This window comes from Salvelinus sp. IW2-2015, linkage group LG7, assembly GCF_002910315.2.
Source record: "Salvelinus sp. IW2-2015 linkage group LG7, ASM291031v2, whole genome shotgun sequence".
NCBI lineage: Eukaryota > Metazoa > Chordata > Actinopteri > Salmoniformes > Salmonidae > Salvelinus > Salvelinus sp. IW2-2015.
In genome coordinates this window covers 21,505,710-21,528,114 of record NC_036847.1, presented here as the reverse complement: position 1 = coordinate 21,528,114, position 22,405 = coordinate 21,505,710, and the positions used below count along the sequence as shown (strand labels likewise).

The window sequence follows — 22,405 nt, the reverse complement described above, 5'->3', positions numbered from 1 at the left end:
AAAATTAGTCACAAACCAAGAAACAACTTCATCAGATGACATCTTCTATAACCATGTTTATACAAACATTTATGTTTTTGTTCGAAATGTGCATATTTGAAGAGTATAAATCCTCAGTTTTACATTGCAGCCACAACACAAATAGCACCAAAGCAGACAGATAATTACAGAGAGCAACGTGAAATACATAAATACTCATCATAAACATTTATGAAAAATACATGGTGTACAGCAAATGAAAGATAAACATCTTGTGAATCCAGCCAATATTTTCCGATTTTTTTAAGTGTTTTACAGCGAAAACACAATATATATTTCTATTAGCTCACTACAGTTGTTATTGCTGATTAATGCGGACCCAAAAGCGATTAAAGAAACAGAGTCTTTTTCCAGGCAAAACACGACAGGCGGAACAAGGACCGCAGGACAGCAAACATCAAACAAGAATCCGACAAGAGACAGGAGCGAAAAACGAGGGAGAAATAGGACTCTAATCAGAGGGCAAATAGGCGACAGGTGTGAAAGAGTAAATGAGGTCTTTAGGAGAATGAGAAACAGTGGGAGCAGGAACGGAACGATAGAGAGAGAGAGCGGAGAGGAGAGAGGAGAGAGAGAAGAGAGAAAGAGCGGAAGAACCAAAAGACCGAGAGCACACCAACCAAGGGAACGACAGGGACAAGACATGAAATAATGACAACAACATGACAGTACCCCCCCACTCACCGAGCGCCTCCTGGCGCACTCGAGGAGGAACCCTGGCGCAACGGAGGAAATCATCAATCAACGAACGGTCCAGCACGTCCCGAGATGGAACCCAACTCCTCTCCTCAGGACCGTAACCCTCCCATCCACTAAGTACTGGTGACCACGTCCCCGAGAACGCATATCCCATGACTTCCCGTACCTTTGTAAATAGGTGCGCCTCGACAAGGACGGGGGGGGAAGACGAACGGGGGCGCGAAGAAGGCTTGACACAGGAGAACATGGAAGACAGGGTGGACGCGACGAAGATGTCGCGGAAGAAGCAGATCGCACAGCGACAGGATTACGACCTGAGAGACACGGAACGGACCAATGAACCGCGGAGATCAAACTTGCGAGAAGCTGTCGTAAGGGAGGTGGCGAGTTGGAAAGCCACACTCTCCTGACCGCGACAAACCTAGACTCCTTATCCTACGTTTATTGGCGCTCTCACAGTTCTGCGCCCTGTAACGGCAAAGTTGCAGACCTGACCCTCCTCCAGGTGCGCTCACAACGTGGCACAAAAGCCTGAGCGAGGAACGCTGGACTCGGCGAGCTGGACGAGAACAGAGGAGGCTGGACCCAAGACTACTCTTGAAACGGAGATAGCCGGTAAGCAGACAGAAGGAAGCGATTATGAGCGTACTCAGCCCAGGAGCTGTTCGCCACAGACGCAGGGTTTCGAAACGAAAGGCTGCGTAATATGCGACCAACGTCTGATTGGCTTTCGCTGCTTGACCGTTAGATTGGGATGAAACCCGGAGAAGACGACGAAGCACCGATCAAACGACAGAACCTCCCTCCAAAACTGTGACGTGAATTGCGACCTCTGTCTGAAACGGCGTCTAACGGGGGCCATGAATTTCTGAACACATTTCAATGATGATCTGTGCCGTTCTCGCTTAGCGGAAGGAAGCTTAGCGAGGGAATGAAATGTGCCCGCCTTAGAGAACCTATCGATAACCGTAAGAATCACAGTCTTCCCCGCAGACGAAGGCAGACCGGTAATAAAGTCTAAGGCGATGTGAGACCATGGTCGGAGACAGAATGGAAGCGGTCTGAGACGACCGCAGGAGGAAGTTTACCTGACTTAGTCTGCGCGCAGTCCGAACAAGCAGCCACGAAAACGGCGCGGTCACGCTCCTGAGTAGGCCACCAAAACCGCTGGCGAATAGAAGCAAGCGTACCCGAACGCCGGTGGGCCAGCTTAACTTGGCAGAGGTGAGCCCACTGAAGAACAGCCAGACGAGTAGGACAGAACGAACAGAAGGTACTAGGACAAGCGCGCGGCGACGCAGTGTGGTGGATGCTGCTTACCTGTCTCTCAATTCCCCAGACAGTCAACCCACACACACGCCCTTCAGGAGAATCCCCTCGGGGTCGGTAGAAGCCACAGAAGAACTAAGAGAGCCGAGATAAGGCATCAGGCTTGTGTTCTTATTCCCGGCGATAGAAATCACGAACTCGAAACGAGCGAAAAAACAACGCCCACGAGCTTGACGTGCATTAAGTCGTTTGGCCGAACGATGTACTCAAGGTTCTTATGGTCAGTCCAAACGACAAAAGGACGGTCGCCCCCTCCAACCACTGTCGCCAGTTCGCCTATGGCTAAGCGGGATGCGATGCAGTTCGCGGTACCCAATCATAGTTGCGTTCCGATGCGACAGGCGATGAGAAAAGTAAGCGCAAGGAGACCTTATCGTCAGAATGAAGCGCTGGGACAGAATGTCCACGCCCAACTCTGAAGCGGTCAACCTCGAAATGAATTGTTTAGTGACGCAGGAGTAACCAGGATAGGGCGGAGTAAAACTTCTTGAGGAGATCAAAAGCTCCCTGGCGGAACCGGACCACTTAAAGCAAGACTTGGACAGAAGTCAGAGCTTTGAGAGGGGCAAGCCACTTGACCGAAATTACGAATGCAAACGCCGATAGAAATAGCGAAACCGAGAAACGCTGCAACTCGACACGTGATAGGAAACGGGCCAATCGCTGACAGCCTGGACCTTACGGGATCCAACTGAATGCCTTCAGCGGACAATACCGAACCGAGAAATGTGACAGAGGAACATGAAAGGCGCACTTCTCAGCCCTTCACGTAGAGACAATTCTCTTAAAAGGCGCTGGATACACGTCAACGTGCTGAACATGAATCTCGAGAGACGGTGAACCAAAATCAGGAATATCGTCAAGGGTAAAGGAAAACCAAGATGTTTCAGCATGTCTCTCCAGTACATCATATACACTAATGCCTGAAAGAACAGCTGGAGCATTTGCAGAACCCGAACGGCAAACCCGGTATTCAAAATGCCCTAACGGAGTGTTAAACGCTGTCTTCCACTCGTCCCCCCCTCTGATGCGTACGAGATGGTAAGCGTTACGAAGTCAACTTAGTAAAGAACCTGGCTCCCGCAAAATCTCGAAGGCTGACGACTAAGGGAAGCGGATAACGATCTTAAACCGTATGTCATTCAGCCCTCGATAATCACGCAGGGCGCAGAGTACCGTCCTTTTCTTAACAAAGAAAAACCCCGCTCCGGCGGGAGGGAAGAAGGCACCACGTAACGGCGTCGCGAGAGAAACAAGAAATCTCGAGAGCCTTACGTCGGGAGCGACAGAAGTTATAGTCTACCCCGAGGGGGAGTGGTCCCGGAAGGAGATCAATACAACAACTCATACGACCGGTGAGAGGAAGGGAGTTGGCTCTGGACCGATGAAGAAACCGTGCGCAGATCATGATATCTCCTCGGCACTCCTGTCAAATACCAGGTTCCTCCTGAGTAGAGGGGACAGAAGAAACAGGAGGGATAGCAGACATTAACACTTCACATGACAAGAAACGTTCCAGGATAGGATAGAATTACTAGTCCAATTAATAGAAGGATATGACATACTAGCCAGGGATGACCCAAAACACAGGTGTAAAAGGTGAACGAAAAATCAAAAATGAAATAGTCTCACTGTGATTACCAGATACTGTGAGGGTTAAAAAGTAGGTCTCACATCTGATACTGGAAGGGACTACCATCTAAGGCGAACATGGGCGTGGATTTCTCTAAACTGTCTGAGAGAATGTATGTTTCCGAGCCCAGCTTCGTCCATAAAACAACCCCAGCCCAGAGTCATTCAAGGCAACTGCAGGAAGCCAGCCGAAACCGTCCAGCGTAGATGGACCGACAGTAGTACAGGATCTTGATGAGAGACTTGATAGTAGCGCTCACCCAAGTAGCCCTCCGCTTACTGATGAGCTCTGGCCTTTTACTGACATGACATGACCAAAGTCCACGCAGAACTCGCATAGAGCAAAAGCGCGTTGGTGATTCTCCGTTCCCTCTCCTAGTCAGATGCAATACCTCCCAGCTGCATGAGGCTCAGTCTCTGCGCGGGGGAGGAGATGTTGAGATGCGGAGAGGGGAAACACCGTTAACGCGAGCTCTCCTCCACGAGCTCGGTGACGAAGACTCTACCCGTCGTTCTATACGGATGGCGAGTGCAATCAAAGATCCACGCTGAAGGAACCTCCCGGGAGAGAATCTCATCCTTAACCTCAGCGTGGAGTCCCTCCAGAAAACAAAGCGAGCAACGCCGCGCTCGTTCCAGTCACTGGAGGCAGCAAGAGTGCGAAACTCTATAGAGTAATCCGTTATGGATCGATCACCTTGACATAGGGAAGCCAGGACCCTGGAAGCCTGCCTTCTCCAAAAACTGACAGATCAAAAACCCGTATCATCTCCTCTTTTAAAGTTCAGATAATCGATAGAACACTCACGCCTTGCCTCCCAGATGGCTGTGCCCCACTCCCGAGCCCGACCAGTAAGGAGTGATATGACGTAAGCGATCCGAGCTCTCTCTCTTGAGTACGTGTTGGGCTGGAGAGAGAACACAATATCACACTGGGTGAGAAAGAGCGACACTCAGTGGCTACCACCAGATAACAAGTGGGTTATTAACCCTAGTTCCGGAGACTTGGAAGACCAGGAAGTATCTGGTGGCACGAAGACGAAGACTCTGAAACTGTCCAGAGAGATCGGAGACCTGAGCGCCAGGGTTTCAACGGCATGACGAGCAGCAAACAATTCCTGCTCGTGTCTGCCGAGCATTGCTCCCTGGAACTCGACGGCAGTGTTGAGAGAATCCATAGTCGCTGGTCCATCTTGGTCGGATTCTTCTGTTATGCGGATTAATGCGGACCCAAAGCGACTTAAAGAAACAGAGTCTTATTCCAGGCAAAAACACGACAGGGCGGAAACAAGGACGCACGACAGCAAAAATCAAACAAGAATCGACAAGGGACAGAGCGGAAAACAGAGGGAGAAATAGGGACTCTAATCAGAGGGCAAAATAGGGGACAGGTGTGAAAGAGTAAATGAGGTCGTTTAGGAGAATGAGAAACAGCTGGGAGCAGGAACGGAACGATAGAGAGAGAGAGCGGGAGAGGGAGAGAGGGAGGAGGAGAGAGAGAGAGAGAAAGAGGGAAAGAACCTAATAAGACCAGCAGAGGGAAGCACAGGGACAAGACATGAAAATAAATGACAAAACATGACAACAGTAGCCAAACACACAACGCAATTTACTCCCCGCAAAAAATAGCTTGCACAAAACCGACAAAATAGAGATAAAATGAATCACTAACCTTGAACAAATTCATKAGATGACAGTCTTATAACATCATGTTATACAATACAATTATGTTTTGTTCGAAAATGTGCATATTTAGAGCTACAAATCCTGATTATACATTGTGAATACGTAGCATCGATTCACCAGAATCTCCGGAGATATTTTGGACACTCACCTAATCTGACCAAAGAACTCATCATAAACTTTACATAAAAATACTTGTTGTATGGCAAATGAAAGATACACTGGTTCTTAATGCAACCGCTGTGTTAGATTTTTTWWAAATAACTTTACCATAACATACAGCTTGCGTTATTGCGAGACAGCGCTCACCAAAACGGCGGAGAATAGGACTCAACATTTTACACAGAAATAACATCATAAATGTTTTCTTACTTTTGCTGAGCTTCCATCAGAATGTTGTACAAGGAGTCCTTGGTCCAGAATAAATCGTTGTTTGGTTTTAGAATGTCCATTTCTTCTGTCGAATTCGCGCCACAATGCTAGCCAAGGTTGCTAACATTCCCATCRTCTCTTGACGCAAAGAACGGAAAACTCCAAAAGTCCCAATAAACGTTGAATAAACTGATAAAACTCGGTTGAAAAAACCTACTTTATGATGTTARTATCATATGTATCAAATAAAATCAGAGCCGGAGATATTCGCCGTGTAAACCGAACGCTTTTCAGAAGACAATGTCGAGCTCCGCCGCGCGCCTTGGAAGACAAAGAAAATTCCGGACCTGTCACTCCAAAAGCTCTTGTTCGGCCTCAGATCAAGTTAGACACCCCATTCCACCTTCCACTGCCTGTTGACATCTAGTGGAAGGCGTATGAAGTGCATGCATATCGATAAATAAAAGCCAGTTGAATAGGCAGGCCCTGAAACAGAGCCTCGTTTTCAGATTTTTCACTTCCTGTATGTAAGTTTGCTGCAAAATGAGTTCTGTTTTACTCACAGATATAATTCAAACAGTTTTAGAAACTTGAGAGTGTTTTTCTATCCAATAGTAATAATAATATGCATATTGTATGATCTAGAAAAGAGTACGAGGCCGTTTCATTTGGGCACGATTTTTTCCAAAGTGAAAAAAGCGCCCCCGTATTGACAAGAAGTTTTAAGGAGTAATGTACATATGTTCTTCACAGGTGATGAACTGACCAAGACTGAGGATGAAGATGACCAAGGCTGGTGTAGAGGTCGCCTGGATACAGGCCGAGAGGGACTGTACCCGGCCAATTACGTCGAGGAGATCTAATGACCCCAAAGGAGGAGGACATGCCATTGGAGGCAGCTCGGACTGTCTCATCCAATCGCACTGCACATAGCCAGAGACTTACGAGCAACACATCCCTTGCCCAACAGATGCGCCAATCAGAGTCTTGCCTAAATAAAATCTTAGTATATTAGTAGTATATTATATTATATTTATCCAGTATTTGGAGTGAGGAGGACATAAACACTAAAACAGGAGCAGCATTTATTCCAGTGTACACACACTCAAACATACTGTAACATCAAGCCAATGCAGGGACACATTTGTGTAGCTGTGTTCAATATAAAGATCATGCAGATGATTCAACGTTTTTGCAGTATATTCTCCTATAACAGTGTGACGATAATGTAACCAATTATATTTACCTGCCGGTTTAACCAGAACAAGCTACTCAGCTTGCGTTGTGTATATATGACACCGTTTTGTGTAGCAGTTTCGATGCTGTGTGTTCAGTCCTCCTCCTTACATTGGGAATGCTGTGTAGTGTTAAAAGTACCACAAAATGTATCCTAGATTTTATTATTTTCTCTTTTGTGATTTGGTCTCATCCCTTTTACCAGTTGTGCAGTGGTACAGTATCTGTTTGTCTCTGTTTCTCAATTGGTTTGCAATAGCAGCATGTGCTATGCAACATGCATTCCCTTAACCTCCAAGCCATATTAAGGCTACAAGATGCAACTAATCCCCTGATATGACCAATGCAGAGGACCAGAGTTCACCATTAGACACAGACACAGCATTGGAATAACACTATGAGCTTGTGTCTGCCTTCATACCCGGAAGTGGAGAGGCTGGATAGATTTTTTTTTCTCTCTTCCCATCACCACCATTGAATCATAACATCTAATTTCTGTTAATTGCGAGGTATTTTTAGAATATCTGTTCATTTGGATCTATTGCTGTGTAATATCTAGAATACCTGTGAGGGAACTTCTGCATTTTAGGGTCAGTAGGCAAGGTATTATCACCAGCTTGCTTTGATTTAATCTGTCAGTGCTGACAAGAACGTTTTGGACAATTTGATTGTTCAGGTGATGTATTCAGGCACATTTAATGTGAATTTAGTTGTTTTCCTGCTGTAGGGGGATAACAGCATATAGGAAAAATGGTTTTGAACTATGTTACTGTTCGATGGTTGTCTCCTGGTAAAATAGGAACATCAATCTTGACGGTACCATGCTGCAGATCCTTGTCTTAAAATGGAAACGTGGACATGAATGTACTATTGTAGGGGCATGGAAGGAGACATGCTGTATTTAACTAGGCATGTTTTGTTCCATTGTCATACAGAACGCTACCAGAAAAAAAAGTGGTTTTGAGCCCATTTACCTACTTAGGCCAAAGAATGACCGAAATCCGAAAATGCATAAAACTCTCTCTATACATGCAATAACTCACATATCACATAACCCTGTCAAGGATTTTCTTGTCAAGATGCAACTCATGCAACTAACTGCTTCCTGTCCTCTGAATATTTCTGTGTTCATTCAATAGGCGATCCACATGGGGGAAGACAAGAGCATTTTTTATTTCTTTTTTATTTCACCTTTATTTAACCAGGTAGGCCAGTTGCATAGAACAGTGACCACAGTATATCAGAAATAATTTCTTTGTCTACAGTAATTAACTCTACTTTAGATTGCTCCCAGTAGTATACTTCACATGCTCACACCTAATGCAGCCCCTGCTTTGAATACACATTTATTTTTACTGTTCTAATTACATTGGTAACCAGTTTATAATAGCAATAAGGCACCTCTGGGGTTTGTGGTATATGGCCAATATACCACGGCTAAGGTCTGTATCCAGGCACTCCGAGTTGCGTCGTGCATAATAACAGCCCTTAACCGTGGTATATTGGCCATATACCACACCCCCCCGTGCCTTATTGCTTAAATATACAGAAAACACTACAGTACTTGTTGAGAAATCTAACTTATCAGATGTTGTCCGATGCAAATATTGTTGCCAATGGTAAGCTATTTAAATCACACATGCAATGATGTTGTGAGAGCAGAATGCTCATGAACATGAGGTTATACAGTAGGTCTCTCTTCAAGTTTGATGTCGTAGAACATTTTCTAACGACAGGATGTGTTTAGTTTAAGGCTTAAGAGACTTCACCAGGTCTTGGTATCACTGTTGAGAGATCACATCACCAGCTCACAAGTAATGTGTATTAGTGTAAGCTGTCCAGCCTAGCAAAAAMAACTAATATCATCAAGATATCCTATGTCCTTTACACACGCACACACACACACAGGAACACACACACACACACAGGAACACACACACACACACAGGAACACATACACATCTCGGGTATATATTTTGGGGGCAAACATCCTTATCATCATGAGTTGTGTAATTGTAAAGAAAAAAAAGAAAAAAAATGCAAGTGATCGAATACTAAGAAAAATGTAGTGTCATACATGTAAATGTGTTACAACAAAATAACAGCAATGGAAAAGCATATTAAGTAATAGGTACCATATCGTATGAATTTCATTGCAATGGAATTGTCAATGTACCAGAGCGTGACGTTACCCCACGCTGTCAAATTTGTATATGATGATGTAATTTAAAGATTATATTCTATTGTAACTGTACAACTGTGTTGAGTTGGAAAGGAAACCTAACTATGTTGAGGCAGTAAAAACAGTGTATATGTAAATGCTTTTTTATGTTGATTTTTCTCTTCCTTATGCACACAAGGGGGACACGGCTCATGTCGTGAAACCCCTGTATTAGCAGTGTATGTATGTTTCTAGTTAGTGATGTAATTTGATCTCCTAACTGGTGTAGTGCCTGTTCATCTTAATGTAACACAAGGTTCATTTAAATATGCATAAAGATGATTATGATTATGATAATAATTATGATAGTAATGAAAATCCTGAATCAAAGTTGTTGTGATGGTGTCAATATTGCGATATTGGTTTGAAAGGGGAAAACAAGTTTGTTGAGAATACAAACAAAACGTTTTGTGTCATTTGTGTGTTTCTTGAATGGATTTTGACTGTACATTGTGATATGCTATGATTGTAGTCTCAGGGTGCTTGATGAGAAAGCAGAAAAATACACATTATTGTGTCATTTTATTTTAGACACATTCAGTATGTAAACACATGGAAGGATATACAGTATGCTTTAGGTCATTATACCTAAATATTTACAAACGACATCTTGCTCACACTCATTATAAATATTCAATATTATGTTCTAACATGTGTACAGTATGTATTCAGTCACTAATCTCTAGCCCTGTTTATACCTGCCGTTAACACGCGTCCTTCGTCGTGATCTTGACCTGATCTTGCCTGTTTACACTTATAAGATTTGATCACAATGTTTCTTTTAATCGTCATCACTTGTCTAAAAATGTGGGCACAATCAGAATGTGGACAAGATCAGGACAAAGGCAGCATGTTAGAACCAGGTATAAACAGGGCTTCTATCACTGGTGTTTCTCTCTACATATGGATTCTAGCACTTGAAATGTGGCAATGATATTGAAATGCTTAATATTACAGTAGTTTACTGTATTCACAGATTCCTATTAGACTTGATTCTTCCGCCAGTGAACGGGCACCAGAGTCAAATAATTTCTCTATACTTAAAAAAAATTACCAATGTAAACATCAGATCTGTGTGGTTAACAGCTGTGGTTACTTGTGACTCATGAAGAGCCCCATACATGGGAATACCACTACAGATCAGTAGTAAACACATTGCACACATTCACTCCAATATTCACTCGGCATGTAACAAAATGCCATGGACTGTACGAATGCTTTTATATCCGAGGGACATTGTGTAGTGTAAATGAAAGAGGAACCACCTTAAAAAGTCAATACTGGTGGTTACAGTAATGTGAAGTCACAATCAGAGAAAAAGAATACAGACATATGSTTTTGACCTTTGTGAAAATGAAATATTGGACAATTAGTATTGGAAATATTTGAAATGTAAAACTTTGCATATCTAATGCAATGTGGCAATAAAAAATGACAAAACCCCATATCCAATCAGTTTACCTAATAATATTGGAATTAGGCAGGAGTGCACAATGCAGGAGGCAGTTTATACATTGCGTTGCTGGAGCTAAAACAACCCTTTTGCCAAAACCTGTTTGGCTAGATAGTGGTCTCCAGTCATCATCAACACTAATCTTCTCTTCTGGCTGGCTGCCCCACAGCTTCATACAGGGTGGACAAACTGGTAGACCAGTCTCTGGGACACATCAGGCTTGCGGATGATGCCCTTCTTGTAGTACTGTCGGATAGAGCGACTCAGCTTGTCATAGTTCATAGCTGGACGGTTCTTCCTGATGCCCCATAACCTGGACACATAAGCCGAGTCTTCTATTTTGAAGATTCCTGATGATTATAAGAAAAACTATTTTTGAYAGATGGAACATTTCACCTTTTTCAGCAACCAATGCACGATAAGCCCCAATGTTGAATAACCCAAGTCAGCTCCCATGGCAAACTTTTCTCACCCGTACGGTGTACATTTTAGGACACCCTCAGCCTCAAACCTAGGAGGGTTGCCCTAAAATGTACACCGTACACCCGCATGCACTCCACCCTTATGGCTTCTCCCTGCCCACTCACCTTTCTCCTTGTTGAGCCAGCGGATGCAGTGTCCGTAGTTGTGCGGCTTGAGGAGCAGCTCTCTAAGAAACTGCCACAGGTGGATGGGCTGGCCTGAGCAGGAGGAGTCTGCCTTTGGCCACGACTCCTCAGCACCATGTAACCTGTTATCTCCTGGTGTGCAGGGCTCCTTCATGCATGCAGCTGTGACAAAAATAACATAGAACAGAATTACACATTTGTGATCTCGACACAAGACAATACCTGAAAACTACAGCACAATCTGTATAGTGAATGAGCCAGGTGTTCCTTCAGCTTGTGGCTATAAAACACGCAATACTTTTACAATGGAATGACCCACACCGAAGATGAAATACATGCCATGTTATATATACCACAGTACAAGTAAACGGGCCCATTGAAGGTTGTCAGTTGTTCTACCTGATCTCCAGATGTCCAGATGAGCGTACAGCAGGTCTCCACACTGCATCGAGCGCTGCCTGAAGTCCTCCTCTGTCATGGAGCACAGGTCCTTCCCACTGAGCTCCTGGAACACCTTGCCCACCTGGGGTAGTCTGTACAGGTGCTCTGTCCACAGCAGCCACTTCTGGACGTTCCCACAGTTCCACTCCATGGGGTCTGCACAGGGGATGAGTTGTTCATGATGGACCAATATAATGGTAAACATTTATCCACAGCAAGTTATATATACAGTTAAATACAATGGCACTGTTGGCACCAATGATGTATATAAACCCTGTATTGCTGATGCTATGTACTGCCCAGTGAGAGGCATTGAAGCCACCGGTCGTCCATATTGGCACTCCCCCGAAGGAACAGTCAGTTAAATGTTTCAAGGACAAAATAACATGTATTTAATTATTTTTGTTGTTGTAGTAGGGACAGTAACATTTTAACTTAAAAAATATATACTTTAGGGGAAATATTTATATACAGTTGAAGTCGGAAGTTTACATACACCTTAGCCAAATACATTTAAACTCAGTTTTCACAATTCCTGACATTTAATCCTTGCAAAGATTCCCTGTTTTAGGTCAGTTAGGATCACCACTTTATTTTAAGAATGTGAAATGTCAGAATAATAGTAGAGAGAATGATTTATTTCAGCTTTTATTTCTTTCATCACATTACCAGAGGGTCAGAAGTTTGCATGCACTCAATTAGTATTTGGTAGCATTGCCTTTAAATTGTTTAACTTGAGTCAAACGTTTCAGGTCGCCTTCCACAAGCTTCCCACAATAAGTTGGGTGAATTTTGGCCCATTCCTCCTGACAGAGCTGGTGTAACTGAGTTTTGTTTGTCTGAGGTTTGTAGACCTCCTTGTTTTCTATAGGATTGAGGTCAGGGCTTTGTGATGGCCACTCCAATATCTTGAATTTGTTGTCCTTAAGCCATTTTGCCACAACTTTGGAAGTATGCTTGGAGTCATTGTCCATTTGGAAGACCCATTTGCGACCAAGCTTTAACTTCCTGACTGATGTCTTGAGATGTTGCTTCAATATATCCACATAATTTTCCGTCCTCATGATGCCATCTATTTTGTGAAGTGCACCAGTCCCTCCTGCAGCAAAGCACCCCCACAACATGATGCTGCCACCCCCATGCTTCACGGTTGGGATGGTGTTCTTCGGCTTGCAAGCCTCCCCCTTCTTCCTCCAAACATAACGATGGTCATTATGGCCAAACAGTTCTATTTTTGTTTCATCAGACCAGAGGACATTTCTCCAAAAAGTACGATCTTTGTCCCCATGTGCAGTTGCAAACAGTAGTCTGGCTTTTTTTGGCGGTTTTGGAGCAGTGGCTTCTTCCTTGCTGAGCGGCCTTTCAGGTTATGTCGATATAGGACTCGCTTTACTGTGGATATAGATACTTTTGTACCTGTTTCCTCCAGCATCTTCACAAGGTCCTTTGCTGTTGTTCTGGGATTGATTTGCACTTTTCGCACCAAAGTACATTAATCTCTAGGAGACAGAAGGCGTCTCCTTCCTGAGCGGTATGACGGCTGCGTGGTCCCATGGTGTTTATACTTGCGTAGTATTGTTTGTACAGATGAACATGGTACCTTCAGGTGTTTGGAAATTGCTCCCAAGGATGAACCAGACTTGTGGAGGTCTACAATTTTTTTTCTGAGGTCTTGGCTGATTTCTTTTGATTTCCACATTATGTCAAGCAAAGAGACACTGAGTTTGAAGGTAGGCCTTCAAATAAATCCACAGGTACACCTCCAATTGACTCAAATTCTGTCAGTTAGCCTATCAGAAGATTCTAAAGCCATTACATCATTTTATGGAATTTTCCAAGCTGTTTAAAGGGACAGTCAACTTAGTGTATGTAAACTTCTGACCCACTGGAAATGTGATACAGTGAATTATACGTGAAATAATCTGTCTGTAAACAATTGTTGGAAAATTGTTGTGTCAACAATTGTTGTATCATGCACAAAGTAGATGTCCTAACCGACTTGCAAAACTATAGTTTGTTAACAAGAAATTTGGGGAGTGGTTGAAAAACTTGTTTTAATGACTCCAACCTAAGTGTATGTAAACTTCCGAGTTCAACTGTATATATATATTTTCATGTTTTATTTTTATGTTTAGCTGACATAATATAATTTAAATGTATGCATTAAGGTGTCTGTAATAGAATAAATGTGGCAAAAACAAATGTAAGCATGAACAAATGCATTTCTATAGCTTAAAAATGGTGGGGGAGTGTCAAGATGGAGTCGCGGAAGCTTCAAAACAGCACCAGTCAGCACCACGTCAGTCATCTAGTCTATATATAAATCCCTGGTTGGCACTCATGCAAATACATAGGTTACCTATTCAAATGTGAACTAGTGCATCTTTAAGGAGCCTTTGAGGAGAAGGAGATGAGGTGTGTGCGCATTGTACTGTACGAAATTTCTGAACTCATATTTGTGTTGCTTTATGACAGGTACCGAGTTGGTGAGTGTGTGAAATGATGAATTGTCAACAGAGCCATTTGCACAGGGCGGGGAGGCCTCAGACACTTCCTTTCATTGGGTTTAGCCTATCGTCAGTGGCATTGCCATTAAGTCGGAGTGTCGCATAAAGAAAGACCAACCTAAATGGTGACCTTCACTGTTTTGTTTGCTTTGCTGTAAGTAAGATCCAATAGTGCATAAGGGGGTACTTCAACTGTTAAAGTAGTGCATGAAAGGTGCTCTTTTGTCTGTGCTCTTTTATCCTTATCCTCAGCCAATCTACTGACAGTGACAGGTCACATGCTCAACTGTAGTGAACATAATAGACCCTGAGACTGATAGAGGCATGAGGTCTATACCTTTCGGAGAACTTAACATATGAAACGGTAGCGCAGTTTATAGCACAGGATAAGGTGGTAATAACATGGTATTGTAACAAATTATAGGCAAACAATAGCTTGGTAATTTAACAGTTTTCCTACCTGGAGTAATGTTGAGCAGTATGCAGGCAGTCTCTATGTCCTTCAGTACCTCTCCCAACACCATGCTCTGAACCTGCTCCAGACAGCGTTCCTCAACCTGTCCCTCTAGCCCAGAGGGGAGCCCCAGGCCCTGGCTGTTGATGACAGGGCACTGCTCCAGGGCCTTACAGGGGAGCACAGAGGGCGCTGCTTCAGACTTCTTCAACAGCCACGAGCTGTTTTCAGTGAGGAGCATGTCGAAGCAGGGCAGGAAGACCCCTTGCAGGCTGCGTTCAGGAGCGGTGTGTTTAGGCACACTTATCAGTCCCCGGGGCGGCTTGGTGTCCTCCTCCTCCCAGGCCCTCAGGGCAGACCCACTGTGGGAGTAGTCACTGAAACTCATCAAGGGTAGGTGCACTGTGCGGTCACAGCCTGGACTCCCCATAGCTTCAACAATGCTGGAGAAAACAAAGGAAGACTTTCATCAGTCATGTTGTATAAAGGGATTTATACTGGATACACCTAAATATAAGTTTGGTATCTTATGAGGCTCAATTCGAAACAATAACGAACTCAATGGCAAACTGTTAATATATTGACATAGTAAATGAGATGAGTAAGAACAAACATTTTTTTTAAATAATATCTGATGAAGAACAGAAACTGTCATCCATGAGTGACACTTTCTATTTACACTTTTCTAGTCACTTTGTTTGACTGTCTTATTTTCCTTCAATTCACATGGAATTCTTTTCTCTCAGACAGTACTGTCTTTATGCTGCATTGAAACCATGACCAAATGCCCAAATATTTAAACAGCAGTAATCCTAAAGCAAATATGACATTTCATACATTTTCTTTGGTCTGTTGGTACTTTCTTCAAAATGTTGAATTAAACAATCTCTTTTCATAAAAACAACATTTCATTATGTAGAGTAGCACATTTGAGTATGGTGTGTAAGAATCTTGAATGCCTGACTTTTTGTGATGTAATTAGTAACCCTATAGGATGAAACCCTGCAGGTGAAACATGTTCAGTTGGATACAGTTCATCCAACAGTTCAGTTGGATACCAGAGTGACAGTTAGTTCAGTGAGAACAGAATTCTATGGGGGGGGGGGCTGACCCTCTTATCTTACCCTGAGGTAACAGACATATTGTAATGTCAAGTAATAATGTCATGCAATACTGTATCAATGACAGCTGAATCAGCACTTATTAACTGAGGCCTTGGGCCTAGGATGTTTGGCTGGTTGCTCATGTGCTGGTGGACACTGACAGGGTTAAGTTTTTTAGGCACCAAGATTGATTTGAGCTTAATAGTAAAAAGAAAGTCCTTGCCCTCATGGCATATTAGATAAAAGGTGGATAATGAATAACCCAGCCCATATCCATGGTGTGACCGCAACAGCTCATAATGCTGCCCTGTCCATACTCACGTAACGGGAGGGATTACACTGCTGAGAAGTGCTGTGCCTCTGGGCACTAAAACCAGAATGCACCATCCTTATGTATGACTTATGCTGTAGCTTGTACTGTTGCCATTGACACTAAGGTGTACAAACGACAGTATAGCGCAGCTGTTTGAGCCTAGGAGCTTTTCCTCCCAAGATGACTAGAGTTGAGAGAGATTATCATGGAAGAGATATTTACCCCTAGGTATGTGTTTTCAGGTGCTTTTGTCTTTGGGTGATGGACTAGACACGCAAGACCATGACACGTTTTCACGCCAATTATCTTAGCAAATCCATATCACATCAAATTATATTTTACTGCTGACTGACATGGCTTGTTAAAATACCTGCCCTTCCAGATATCACATGGGAAAGACTTTTAGGTTTTTCCAGTGGTGGAAAAAGTAACCACTTGTCATACTTGAGTTAAAGTAAATATACGTTAATAGAAAATGTCACTCAGTAAAATACTACAAGAGTAAAAGTCTGAAATTATTTGGTTTTAAAAATACTTAAGTATCAAAAGTAAATGTAATTGCTAAAACATAAGTAAAAGTAAAAATAATTTCTAATTCCTTATAATAAGCAAACCAGACTGCACAATATTTTTGCTTTTTTATATATATACCGATAGCCAGGGGCACACTCCAACACTCAGACATCATTTAAAAACAAAGCATTTGTGTTTAGTGAGTCCGGCAGATCAAAGGCAGTTGGGATGACCAGGGATGTTCTCTTGATAAGTGCATGAATTGGACCATTTTCCTGTCCTGCTAAGCATTCAAAATGTAACGAGTACTTTTGGGTGTCTGGGAAAATGTATGGGGTAAAAATACATAATTTTCTTTCGGAATGTAGTGGAGTAAAAGTAAAAGTTGTCAAAAATATAAATAGTAAAGTAAAGTACACATACCCCAAAAACTACTTAAGTAGTACTTAAAAGTATTTCTACTTAAGTACTTTACACCGCTGGGTTTTATTACTATTTAGTGCTTGAGGGGTTTGGTCAGATCATATGGTTTATCGTTTCCAAGACTAAGTGTAACATAATTGGTGAGTTATTACAGGGAAGTTAATTGACTAAATACTGTAAAATGGGGGCCTTTCATCTTCTATGGAAAATGAAATAGTTCATTAGAATGAATACATCTCAATTGATTCTCAAAACTATTAAAACATTTATGATTTTTACATGGTGTTATACTCAAAGAATACTTTCCCTTTATTGAAGTGTCTTACAGTCATGCTCCATTTCTATGTTTTCCTTTGTGGGTATGTGTGCATGCATGTGTGACTATTGTACTACACATGAAAGAAATACTGCTTTAGAACAAAGCACTGGCTCCAAAAATATACCTTGCCAGATAACAATGGTAAACTGATATCAGAGGAATTCAGTCGATATGAAGATATTTGGTCATGTATTACTCATTGCATTCTCCCACACATTAGTCAAAGGGAGGGCTACTTTAAAATGCACACCTATTTCTTTATCTAGCTACTTTACCAGCATTAAAAAAAATCTGAGTGTGTTTGTATTCTTCTAAACTTTCAATCAGAATTCAGGCACACATTATCATTAGCAGAGAGTGGTTAAACTCTCATTCCAACCTGTTGAACTGGTTTGGTTCCCCTTGGGGCATTGTTAATAAACATTAAAAACATTGCTAGTGAGTGATTACTAACAAGCAGTTTTGTGCACTTGCCATGGATGCAAGAAAAGATCAGGAAATGTCAGTGTATCAAAGGGAAAGAAAATCACATGCACTTTATATCTGAGGGGCATGAAAATGCCATAAAAAAGAGAATCTCCTCTGATATTGCAACACGAGTAAAAACAAGGGAATTTGTAAGTGCTCAAAAACTGTAACAGAGTGAAAAAGTGAATATAAACTTAGTGTTTCCTTCAAACATGCATCATCAGTGTCTTGAACTGTGACCCCTTCTGTAAAGCATGGCCTGGTACTGTAGCTACAACACCAATAGTCCACTGCTACAGTCTCAATCTCTGGCTGAAACACATCCTATCAAACTGGTTCCATAATTTGCTATCCTCATGAATATAACTCCTTTTAAATAACACTGATCAAAATCACCACCTCTACATCCTTACATAGTTCAAGCAAGTCTACCACTTCATCATTAAAAATCCACCTAGTGGTTAGAGCGTTGGGCCAGTAACTGAAAGGTTGCTGGATCGAATCACCAAGCTGAAAAGGTACAAATCTGTCGTTCTGCCCCTGAACAAGGCAGTTCACTGTTCCCTGGTAGGCTGTTATTGTAAATAAGAATTTGTTCTTAACTGACTTGCCTAGTTAAATAAAAGGTTAAATAAAAAAATTACAAAATTATAAACATCTCTCCCAAGCCCAGGTGTGCCKGTAGACTTACCTGGTCAGAGGTGTAGGCTGCTGATGTTGTCTGAGCTGATAGACTGTCACTCTGGATATCTGTCTTTGAGTCAGTCAAAGGACTGTCTTCTTGTCAAAGTGCTGAAGAGTTCCACAGTGAGTCACAATACAGATACCGGTTAGTCAGAAGCTCAAGTCCCAAGCTCCTCTGGTGGTGGATGAGTCTAATATGTAGGCTTTACCTCAGTGGTCCTCTCTGGTTGGCTGTCGCAGTCGTCAGGTTGTAACAGATGATGGTGGCCCTCAGGTCATGAGGCAGTGATGTGTCAAAGAGAGGGTCATTAGGATGCCTGGAGCCGTGTCTCAAACACTTTCAGGTGGTCGGAGCTCTGTCTGATGCTCTGACAGTTGTGAGGGAGTCCTCAGCTGGCTTGATTGGTTGAGTGTAAGGCGAGGTTATTGGTCACTGCCGGCCAGCCTTATCTGTAATAAAGTTCTCACAATACTGACAAATTCATGCCAGAGGAGGGTGTGTGCCCAAGCAAGCGTGCACATAGGAATACTTGCTTCAATGTGACTTCAAGTCATATTTATAAGGTGCCATTTTACCCTTTGTAAACAGTATGAATAATGTGGTTCTGCCTAGCCACAGGTGAATGAGCAACTCTGTGATGACATCTGTAGCTTCCCTCCCCTCTTAAGAAGAGCGGCAGTTAACTCTTTACTGTCAGCCATGGCTTCTCATAGTGAAAGGACGAGTTTTCTAAAAGTGTTCCCTTCAGTATTTGTTATAATCTATACAAAGTTTGTGATTTGTGAATAGGACAACATTCCATTGGCCTGAGGGMATTTTTCAAAGAATTCTCATCACTTAAAAATGGGCATAATGAATCAGGCTGCATTGTCTTATTAAGAGACTGGTAACAACACATTTGTCTACCAAATGAGCAATTACAATATGCAGTGATTTTTGACATACAAGCTTTCTACTTTTTGCCATTTTAGGTGAAGTTGAGAAATAAATAAAGAAAGTCACAAACTCTCTACACATACAGTATATTTCTCTCCTTTAAATATTTTGGAGTATAAAGCCAATAGAGCTTGGGTGTCAAACTCATTCCACAGGGGGTCGAATGTCTGCAGGTTTTTGTTTTTTCCTTTCAATTAAGACCTAGACAGCCAGGTGAGGGGAGTCCCTTACTAATTAGTGACCTTAATTCATCAGTCAAGTACAAGGGAGGAGCGAAAAACCACAGACACTCGGCCCTCCGTGGAATGAGTTTGACACGTGCTATAGTGTACTTTGTTTTTTTGGGGGGGGGTTTCGAAATAACCGTCCTTACCAGCACAAATTACCATAGTAATTTACACCACATAAATATTTGTTTGTCTTTTTCCTGGATATAGTGTTACCCAGCCTATTCAACGGTGCCATATCAGATGTGATGAGACAGCAGGAGGTGAGCCATGATCTGCAAGAGAACAGAACCACACCTGGAGGTTCTTTGGATCGCTACAGTGTTATCGTATTCATACAGTATATCTGTATATCACTGTTTGCACAGAAAAAGCAGCTTACAAACTACATCTCAGACACACCCGTGAAAACACACACCCACACCCACACACGCACACGCCAGAGGAGGCTGGTGGGAGTAACTATAGGATTACGGGCTTATTGTGATGTATGGAATGGAATAAATGGAATGGTATCAAACACATCAAACATGGAAACCATGTTTGTTTAACCCTAACCCCTTCACTTTTTCCAAATTTTGTTACATTACAGCCTTATTCAAAAACTACTTTTTTRCCCTAGTCAATCTACACACAGTACCCCATAATGATGAAGCAAAAACTGTTTTTGATTTTTATTCTAGCAAATGTATTAAAAATAAAAACTGAAATATCACATTTACATAGCGGCAAGAAAAAGTGTGTGAAACCTTTGGAATTACCTGGATTTCTGCATAAATTGGTCATCAAATTTGATCCAATCTTCATCTGAGTCACAACAATAGACAAACATAGTGTGCTTAAACTAATAACACACAAAYTGTTGTATTTTTCTTGCCTATATTGAATACGTAATTTAAATATTCTCAGTGTAGGTTAGAAAAAGTATGTGAACCCCTAGGCTAATGACTTCTCCAAAAGCTAATTAGAGTCAGGAGTCCGCTAACCTGGAGTCCAATCAATGAGACGAGATTGGAGATGTTGGTTAGAGCTGCCTTGCCCTATAAAAAACACTCACAAAATGTGAGTTTGCTATTCACTGATGTGAACCATGCCTCGAACAAAAGAGATCTCAGAAGACCTAAGATTAAGAATTGTTGACATGCATAAAGCTGGAAAGGGTTACAAAAGTATCTCTAAAAGCCTCAGTCCACGGTAAGCCAAATTGTCTATAAATGGAGAAAGTTCAGCACTGTTGCTACTTTGCCTAGGAGTGGCCGTCCTGCACAGATGACTGCAAGAGCACAGTGCAGAATGCTCAATGTGTCACGACTTCCGCCGAAGTCGGTCCCTCTCCTTGTTCGGGTGGTGTTCGGCGGTCGATGTCACCAACCTTGTAGCCATCATTGATCCATTTTTCATTTTCCATTGGTTTTGTCTTGTCTTCCTACACACCTGGTTCCAATCCCATTCATTACATGTTGTGTATTTAACCCTCTGTTTCCCCTCATGTCCTTGTCAGAGATTGTTTGTTGTATGTAGGTATGTTATTTGTTCTGGTGTGCGACGGGTTTTGCACCCTATTATGTTATTTTTGTATACTTTGGTTTTCAGAGGTTTTTGAATGTTTATTAAACAGCTCCGTTTTTACCAAGTTCATTCTCCTGCACCTGACTCCCCTGCCACCAGCACGCACCGCATTACAGAATCTCCGACCACACTATGGAGTCAGCAGGAGAGGATACCCCGGCCATTGAGGTGGAGGAGCGCGTCCAGGAGCATGCAGCAATACTTTACCAACTTAGCACCGCCATGGATCGCGTTGTCCAAACTATGGACCGCTGGGAGAGACAGGGAGTTTTTCCAGCGCCTCCACCAGCCCAACCGGGGTCTCTCTTGAGCGCCCCTTTCCCGCCTGAACCCAGTGAAATCCGTCTCTTCTTACCCCAGGAGTACGACGGGAGGGCTGCGAACTGCCAGGGGTTTTTGTTGCAGTTGAACATTTATCTTGCCACCGTCCACCCGGCTCCATCGGGCAGTGAGAGGGTGTCCGCCCTCGTCTCGTGCCTCACCGGGAGAGCCCTGGAATGGGCCAATGCCGTGTGGAGAGAGGGAGATGCGGCATTYGACCAGTTTGAGGAGTTCACCTGCCGATTCCGGGCAGTCTTCTACCACCCGCCCGAGGGTAGAGTGGCGGGTGAGCGCCTCTACCATCTGAGGCAGGAGACGAGGAGCGCCCAGGAGTTCGCCCTGGAGTTTAGGACCCTGGCTGCCGGCGCGGGATGGAACGACAGGGCCCTGATCGACCATTATCTTTGCAGTCTGCGRGAGGACGTCCGTCGGGAGCTGTCCTGCAGAGACACCACCCTCACTTTCGACCAGCTGGGGGATCTGTCCATCCGGCTGGACAACCTGCTCGCTACTCGCGGACGTCCAGATCGGGTCTGGTAATTCCATCCTCCCGCACCCCCTCTCCGATACCTATAGGAGCTGGGGGGGGCGGTGCACAGGGAGACCGGAGGGGGTTCCCGCTCGTGCACCATCTGTGGCCGCAGAGGTCACACTGCCAGTCAGTGCCGGGTTGGTTCCTCTGGGAATCGAGGCAGCTGGCAGGGCGCTCTGGCGRCACCCCAGGTGAGCCGGCACCATTCTCACCCAGAGCCCTCTGTTGCACATATGTTTGTGTCTGTCACTTTTCCTGAGTTTTCCCCATATTCCCAGCATAAGGCACTCGTAGATTCAGGCGCGGCTGGGAATTTTATTGA

General features: G+C 43.3%; 2 protein-coding genes across 5 annotated transcripts in view; one reads left to right on the top strand and one right to left on the bottom strand.

Annotated features, from left to right (window-relative positions):
• LOC111966583 (protein kinase C and casein kinase substrate in neurons protein 1) overlaps positions 1-9,627 on the top strand; it is a 53,043-nt gene extending 43,416 nt beyond the window's left edge. For all 4 annotated transcript variants that reach the window (XM_023991354.2, XM_023991351.2, XM_023991352.2 and 1 more), the window contains one exon: positions 6,508-9,627. In XM_023991354.2, the coding sequence (XP_023847122.1) occupies positions 6,508-6,617 (110 nt within the window). In that variant the 3' untranslated portion in view covers positions 6,618-9,627. The remainder of the gene's footprint in view (positions 1-6,507) is intronic.
• An 87-nt stretch (positions 9,628-9,714) lies between these two features.
• On the bottom strand, positions 9,715-19,004 carry LOC111966584 (SAM pointed domain-containing Ets transcription factor). The gene is made up of 5 exons (XM_023991355.2): positions 18,505-19,004; positions 14,681-15,117; positions 11,672-11,869; positions 11,252-11,434; positions 9,715-11,014 (listed from the first exon to the last, which is right to left on the bottom strand). The coding sequence occupies exons 2-5, from the start codon at positions 15,102-15,104 to the stop codon at positions 10,836-10,838; spliced, it is 984 nt and encodes a 327-aa protein (XP_023847123.1). The 5' UTR covers positions 15,105-15,117; positions 18,505-19,004; the 3' UTR covers positions 9,715-10,835.
• Between the last annotated feature and the right edge of the window lie 3,401 nt (positions 19,005-22,405).

Bases quoted from the DNA above. Each gene is read 5' to 3' on its own strand.
- LOC111966584 (XM_023991355.2), bottom strand. From the start codon at position 15,104: ATGGGGAGTCCAGGCTGTGACCGCACAGTGCACCTACCCTTGATGAGT. The intron at 11,870-14,680 runs GTAGGAAAACTG...TCCCCTGTGCAG, and splicing joins ACTGCTCAACATTACTCCAG to ACCCCATGGAGTGGAACTGT. The intron at 11,435-11,671 runs GTAGAACAACTG...TTTTTGTCACAG, and splicing joins TCTGGACATCTGGAGATCAG to CTGCATGCATGAAGGAGCCC.